Source organism: Pleuronectes platessa, chromosome 10 (genome assembly GCF_947347685.1).
Source record: "Pleuronectes platessa chromosome 10, fPlePla1.1, whole genome shotgun sequence".
NCBI lineage: Eukaryota > Metazoa > Chordata > Actinopteri > Pleuronectiformes > Pleuronectidae > Pleuronectes > Pleuronectes platessa.
This window is the reverse complement of record NC_070635.1, coordinates 1309606-1317760: the sequence shown is the minus strand read 5'-3', so window position 1 is coordinate 1317760 and position 8155 is coordinate 1309606. Positions and strand designations below refer to the sequence as shown.

At 43.8% G+C, this 8155-nt stretch overlaps 1 protein-coding gene across 1 annotated transcript in view; it reads left to right on the top strand.

Annotated features, from left to right (window-relative positions):
- Window positions 1-2572: 2572 nt before the first annotated feature.
- The window catches only part of bbs9 (Bardet-Biedl syndrome 9), a 126580-nt gene continuing 120997 nt past the window's right edge, over window positions 2573-8155 (top strand). The window contains exons 1-4 of the mRNA XM_053432824.1: window positions 2573-2684; window positions 3506-3656; window positions 5900-5964; window positions 6083-6196. Coding sequence (XP_053288799.1) covers window positions 2573-2684; window positions 3506-3656; window positions 5900-5964; window positions 6083-6196 — 442 coding nt within the window. The remainder of the gene's footprint in view (window positions 2685-3505; window positions 3657-5899; window positions 5965-6082; window positions 6197-8155) is intronic.

Here is an 8155-nt window from a genome sequence, read left to right as displayed (position 1 = left end):
ATGAACATATAAAGTGTTCCAGAGGTTGGTCGAGTTTAGTGTTACGAAGGTGCAGTTAGAATAAAGAGGCTGCAGCTCATTTCAAATCATTAGATATAAAACAACCTGAAGATGGAGATTCTTCAGATGAGGTTTGAACACGAGGAGCAGAAGGATCATCGTGGGATGAACAGTAGAGTCCGTCAGACACAGTAAAAATCAAATTTAGATCCTGGGTTCAACTCCCGGACGAGCCCTTAACTTTCCCACCTGGACATCAGAACATATGATGAAGTGATTATTGATAATCAGAGAATTTTCCACAAGCAGATCAAACTCCTGAATGATCACAAAGAGACGAGATGATTAATTCATAGACTCCTGATGTTGCTCTTATGATGCTGGAAGGTTAAAATCCCACAAACACAGAAAGAGAAAAACCTTGATGAAAAGTAAACCTCAACAATATCAGTTATGTTAAAATTAGATAAGATAAGATAAGATAAGATTAGTTAAGATAAGATAAGATAAGATAAATTAGATAATCCTTTATAAGTCCCACCATTGGGAAATTTGAAATATTACAGGAGCAATAGTCAGAAATAGGAATCAGTGAGTAATAATAGGAAAAATGCAAGGAAATATAACATATATTCAGTGTAAAAAAAGAGAACGACTATTGCAGAGTTATATCATAATATGTGTGTATTAATATAATTTGTATTTTAAAAAATATTTTTGAGTAAACAAACCTCCATCTATCTTTGTTATTGTGTTGTTTTCTGTCTCTGATAAAGATTAAAATAAGAAATAAACCGGCCCTCGGTGTAAGAACTCGGTTTCCCGTCGGCCCCCGGGGCTCCCGGGACTTCCGGTCCTGCGCACCAGCCCCGGCTTCCCCTCGGAGCGTCAGTGTCATGACAACAGCAGCAGAGAAATGTGATTTGTGTCTGAGGCTCAAACTCTGACGTAGAGGAGACAACCGACCAGGAACCGACCGGGAACCGACCGGGAGCCGCCCGGTGCTCTGCGGGGAACCGGACACCCACCGGAGACACACACCGACCCTCACCGACCCCTGTGCCCGCCGGAGAGCCGCCCCGGTGCCCAGGTAACTTCCAGCTAGCTGATTAGCTGCTAAGCTAAAGTCCACTCAGCGTGTTACCGTTAGCTCTGAGCTCATTGAGTGTGTGTGTGACTGCAATCTGCTTCTGGACGTGTGTGTGTGTCTCTGTGTGTCTGTGTGTGTGTGTGTGTGTGTGACAGTTACACACATGGACACACAGGTGAGTGTTAAAGTCCTGGAGACACAAAGTGCAACACAACTGTTGATTTCTGAGTCTCCTCCTGATCTGAGGTCTGAACCAACATGGAGCCAGAGTCCAGGTTCTCTCCAGGATCAACTGAGACTCTTCATCTGGAGAAGACTGATCCTGGTTCAACGATCTGTTCATGATAATAATAATAATGTTTCAATAATCCAGATGGAACTGTGTGGAACTATAGGTAATAGACTGAGATTCAAACACACACAAATTAACAGGGAGGAAGGTAGATAGATAGATAGATAGATAGATAGATAGATAGATTGAAGGATAGTTAAATGGATAGATGGATAGATAGATGGATAGATATATTGATACCAATATCAGAAAATCCTGTCTTCCAGCAGCAATGTAGCTGGAACATTCAAAATATAATAATATAGCAACATGTTCCACAACAACTAACAAAAGTAATGGATAAAAACATGAAATCACCATGAATGAATGTATATTTGCCAACAGGAAGGAGACTTAGAAGTTACACAATAATAAGACACATCAAACCAATAACAATAAAAGTAAAAATGTGAAAATGAAAGCTGCAGCTCAGCAAGTTTAGTTTCAACAGATGATAGAATTGGAGAAACCTCAGATTCAGTATCATATTCCAGTTGCTTGACTTTTGGCGGTTACATCTTGTACCAGAGAACTGTTTGATGTCACATGACACATTATTTACATTATTTTTATTTGCGTGCAAGTATCCTGAGTTATACAGGTTTAGGATCATATTCACAATATGGTGTTTTATGTGAATTATGAAAGTCTGGATTTAACCAATCCTTGTATTCATGAGGATAAACGGTTTCATTTAAAACCAACAAATGTTTTACTTTATTTCAAGTGAATCAATGTTTATCTTTTTGAACAGACCTCCTTTATGAAATAGATATCTTTAATATCTTGGCAGTAGAAGATGTGATATTCCTTTAACAGCGGCTCAGGTCTGTATCTTAGATCGAAAGGAGGGATTCTCTGGTTCTGGATTAGCTGCCTGTTCCACCTGCTCAGCACTTAGCATAAAGAAAAGCTGCTTGCACCCACCCACCCCCAACTCCCCCCCCCCGTCCCCGCTAACACTCAATCCTGGGATCAGGTGACCCACTCTCTAGCTCTGTCATTGGCTGTGTGGTGCACAGATCATTGAGCATTGGGGAGGAAATTGAATGAGAAATTCTAAATGACACTTTACACCACATCATGTGACGTTCACAGCAGAAGAACTCTAACCTCTCCTGTCTTCCTCTCTCTGTCCACTCAGCGGCAGCATGTCTCTGTTCAAAGCCCGTGATTGGTGGTCGGCAGCTCTCGGCGAGGGCGAGGAGTTCGACCAGGGATGCCTGTGTGTCGGAGACGTGGACAACAGTGGCAGCGGACATGGTCAGTGTGTAGAGAGGAGAGGACACACTAACCAGCACAAAGCAAACAGAGAGCAGGACCTCATCTAAAGTCTGTCACATTCACTTTACTCCAGAGCTGCTCTCATGGACTGACTGAACTCGCTGAACGCAGAGTTCTGAGTCAGCTGCTCCAGACATTCTCTGGAGTTTTTCCTGACAGTCCCTGATTCACATGCCCACAGAATGTCCCAGTGAGCCCGTGTGAACATACTGCAGAAAAAAGCTCCAGAAACATTGAGTGTTTACACAGAACAAAACACAAATCTATAAAAAAAACTGACAAAACTGACACAAACGCATCAGGTTGAAAAATGTGAGCCACAGATGAAGATGTTCACTTGGAACGATGAATAGATTTTGATGATAAGAACCAACGTCGGTCACAATTCTCTAAATAAAAGCACAAACTTTCCACAGCAGAGTTCATACATCATGTCCTACTTCCTGCTGCTCTACAGGCTCCGCCCCTCACCTGAATGTTCCCACATGTTTGACATATGTATCAAATGAAATGTATTTATTGTTTTAATAAGTATTTATCTAGTTCAAACCTACAGAAACCCTGTTAGAGAAAGAACATACATCTGTTGACGGTTCTCTGTTTCAAGAGTTCACGTGTTCACCACACCTTCTTTATTTTATTATCAGCTTAGAGTATTTTTTTTAACTTTAAATCAGTCAAATATGTGTTGATATAAAAAAGAAGAAGTCGTGTGACGCGTGTGTTCTCATTGAGATCTTCTTCTTTGAGCAGCCGGTGTAATAACCTCCTTCTTTCCTCTGTGATTTATAACCTTGCAGACAAAGTGGTGGTGGGCAGCTACATGGGAATGCTGCGCATCTTCTTCCCACATGTCAGTAAGTCCAGTGAGGCCGGTGTGGCCGACGCCCAGCTCCTGGAGGTCCAGCTTCAAAACGCCATCATCCAGGTGGAAGTGGGCAAGTTCGTCTCGTGAGTAGATCTTTACTTCACCCATGCAGTGGATTGTGGGTAACAGGTTCCAGTCTATTTGATTCTGGTTTGTAGTAGATGTTCAATGGATTTGGAATCTTTCTACATTTACTAATCAGGTTATGTTTTCATTGCATCTCCATTTTATTGGAGCTCTAACATCGACTCTAATGAAACCATCAGTCCTTTATTATTAGGTTCCGTGTTAAGCTGGCACTCCTGATAATCAATCATCTCCGATCTTTGCTCTAACACCAGGATCACCGATGCAGTTGCTAATCTCTCTTTCCCCATTGGCTGCCTTCCTGCGTGCGGGGCCTCACCTGTGTCGGCCCAATTAGCATTAGCCTAAAGTCTTTTGCGTGGGAGCTAAGTTAAATCACCGTCGCATGAATTGAGGTTTGTTGTATCAAGAAGGTCAGAGGTCATTGTTGGACAGGAGGAATTAAACCCCTGAGCTTTAGATTACAGAGCCACATCACCGGCCACCCTGACGACCATATCTCTGTTTCACATGTGAGCCGCTGCCCAGGAATTAATCACAGGTCTCTCTGAAACTCTATGTCATGACCTTCTGTGAGTTATACGCATTCATATAATAACTTATAATAGAGCCTTACGTTAAGCTGCCAGGCAGAAACACCCATTCATAACTCATCACACCGCTTTTTCATTCATAGAGAAACCCTCCCTGCTGAAACCTTCCACCACTTTAACATCTCTTTTTTCTTCTGCCCTGCATGCGAGCCCCAAACCGCCACGTCGGGAGTTTCTCTCCCGCCCGGTGATTTATCGTGATCCATCAGCCACCCGGCGCTCCAAACATAGTTCTGCTCATAATATCAGGCTAACCGCTGAGCTGCTAGCATAGCTGTCAGAACCCGAGGGCTGCAGAATTGGATCCTGAGCTTGGACCCCTCCGAGTCGAGGTCAAGTGAAATGTGCAAATTCCTCCAGGAAAAACAAGTTGTTTTGCAGCAAAGATGATTCAGTGCCCCCCCCCCCCCCCCCCCCCCACAGCCAAAAGTATTTGAAAGTTGGGAGGACGAAGGACAGCGGGAGGAAGAGGAATGATGTGGGGACAGCGACCGACTCGTGGGACAGATTATTTACTGGAACATTTTATTCATCTTGCTTTATAATTAACTTTGCACGAGAGGAAACCCACTGAACCCGTTTGCCCTGAAAGTTTAAACCGTCGATACTGATCATAATCATAATAAATATCAAATACAATTTTACCAAGTGATCATGGAAGAAACTTTTAATCAGTAAAACAGTAAATCGTGATTCCGAAGCTGTCGAACAAGCACAGTTATTATATTGTTCCTCTCATACGCCTGGTGGTGGCGCTGTTTTCCTTTAGCCAATTGGTCCCACAACTGTATTCTCATCCCCCCCCCCGCTGCTGGACAGGAACCTCCCGGAAAGTGAGCTTTCTGGGAAAAGCTCCGGTGGTTTGCCTCCCATATCATCCTGCTGGGAGCTGAACCCAACTAAACCAGTCTGTTGGGAAGACGTCGTGTTGGGTTACCTGTGGTTTTCAGGGCAGCATTTTTCAGAGGGTGGTGGAGGGTTTGGAATCCGGCCTGGATGTAGCAGCACGTTGTAAATACTGTCAGGGCCGACGAGGTGGGCAGATGGTGAGAGGTTTTCGTTTCAGCACAGACTCGAGTCGTGTTTGGAAGAAAGAACAAACCTCCAGTTTTCTCCTCCTTCGTTGTTCTTCTCTCAACAAACATTACACCAGCGGTCGGAGGATTGTTAAGACGGCATCTGCTCCGAGTCCAGGAAAGTGGACATGTGGGTTTGTGGTGAAGTAGATAAGTGAAGATCTGGGATCAGCATCACTGAGACCATCATTTACACCTCAGCCAAAACCCAACGTCTAAACAATCCAGCAGCTGTTCCAGCACCAGTTCGGGATTTATCTCACGACTAGTTGGTTATGTTTTCTGTTGTGTGTTGGTTTGTCCGTTTTCAGAAAGATTACACAAAAACAACTGAACAGATTTTGAAGTCTGGGGCAGATTTGATTAAAGTGGATTTATAGAGATACAGTCTTGGAAGAGGATATTTATCATAAAGGGCCAGACGTGGGATTCATTCAAATAAACGTCACACCACGTATTTGGACTCATGTCTACATTTGACTGACCCACACCTCTATTGTTGGTGCTGATGCTTGTGATGCTGCTGCTGCCTGATGGATATGTGACAGTTCCTTCCTCTGACCTGATCAGGTGTTCGGAGCTTCTTCATCTGGCTGTTCTCCACCCCAGGAAACTGTCCGTCTACTCTGTGTCAGGTACAACACACACGAGCAGCTTGATGCTGTTTGCCCTTTTGTTCCTGTCACTCCCCACAGTTTGTGTTATGTGATTGTGTTTCATTTTGTGTGTGTGTGTGTGTGTGTGTGTGATCAGGCACCGCGGGGAACGTGGAGCACGGTGACCAGTACCAGTTGAAGCTGGTTTATGAACACAACCTGAAGAGGACGGCCTGCAACATGACGTACGGCGCCTTCGGAGGAGTTACAGGTGTGTTGAGCTTCTTGTTACCTGATCACTTCACCAGAATACCCCATTACCCCCCCCCCCCCCCCCCCCCGTGGTTTTAAACACGTGGATCGTTAGCTGTTACATTTAAAAGTGCACTATTCAGATTGTTTTTCAAGTGTGGTTTCAGTTTGTGATGTTTTAAATTTGGGGGTTAAGGAATCCCCTCTGTCAGGGTGTGTGTGTGTGTGTGTGTGTGTGTGTGTGTGTGTGTGTGTGTGTGTGTGTGTGTGTGTGTGTGTGTGTGTGTGTGTGTGTGTGTGTGTGTGTGTGTGTGTGTGTGTGTGTGTGTGTGTGTGTGTGTGTGTGTGTGTGTGTGTGTGTGAACATCTGTGCACATGTCTTGGCAGAGGTGTTAATTGGCTGCACTGCACAAATACATAAAACTATAAATGTGTATAAATATAAAAGGAGCAGAGGATGGAAAAGGTAGAGCAAGAGGTCATATAGCTGCTCTCTCTCTCTCTCTCTCTCTCTCTCTCTCTCTCTCTCTCTCTCTCTCTCTCTCTCTCTCTCTCTCGCTCGTCAGTTGGGCTTTCGGAAAAACCAAGCAGGGGAAAGCCCTTGAGTTGTCAGCGTCCAACAAAAACACACACACACACACACACACACACACACACACACACACACACACAGACACACTGACAGACACACAAGGGGAACCCCCTTTAAAGCGGAGAACATGGCATGAAGGGTGAATTGTAAAGGTGTGTGTGTGTGTCTGTGTGTGTGTTTGATTGATAGATAGAACAGTGTGGACTCAGTATAACCAGTACCCTCGTGTGTTATGAATGCACGTGCACAGTGTGTGTGTTTCCACGTGCTGTTCCCTGCTAATACAGTACTGTTCAGTGGAGACATGGCAACTCTCACACACTCACACACATAAACAGACAGACACACACACACAGACACACACATGCAAACACACACATAAAATAAACAGACAGACACACTAATATTTACAGGTTGGACATAATTGACATAAATTTAGGCAAATGTCAGTGACACGCATGCTGCCACAACCGCATATAACACAACATTATAACCATCCACACTTCCCTTGAGTATCCTCTTCACTCCCTGTGGAACCTCCTTTCTTTTCCCAACCTTTCCTTTCCTTTCCTGCCCTTTCCTTTCCTGCCCTTTCCTTTCCTTTCCCCCCACCTTCTGATTTCATTTTGTCCTTATATCCTTACGTCTTATTTCCATTAATCTCCTCTCCTCTCCTCTCCTCATCCCTCCGCATCCTCCACATCCTCCATATCATCTCCCTCTCCTCCTGCTCCCTCCTACTATCACCACTAGATGGCAGTGCCGGCCCTTGAATCTTGTTCTCTACGTGAAGGCTCCAGTGTGGAAAGTCCCATTTAACCAGCAGGTCCCTCTCATCACCAGGAGGTTCAGGGTTCAGATACAGTCCAGCCTCTCTGGGTCGGGTCAAGGTTCAGTGTCTTGCTCCAGGGCACTTCAGTAGGATAAATGTTCTTGTAAAATGCACATAACATTATTTAAAACTCTTCTACACATTTTATTTTCTAGGAATAAAATGCAGCTTCACACTTAACTGAGATAAATCACTGGTAGAAAGAGAACATTTAAAACATCTACAACTTGAAAAACATGTAAAATATATGTCAATAGGCAGAATTAATGTAAAGTGCAAAAAAACACTTTTGTTGACACAGAGGAAGTTGTTTTAGTCGTCTGGAGTTTTAAAGATATAATATGTATGAATTCTTCATTAAAATGTCCCAAAACAAATCTTTCTATATGTTGTCAACTCGTATCTGTTTTCCCGTGGCTTCACGGGGTTTTACATCTTTTATTTTTGTTTTCATTCAACGACCCCGAGTTAAATACGTATTATAATGAGCAGGTTTAAGGTCAGATTAGTTGTTTGGGATCATCCCAGCGAGTCTCAGTCTGGGAGGCTGTTTC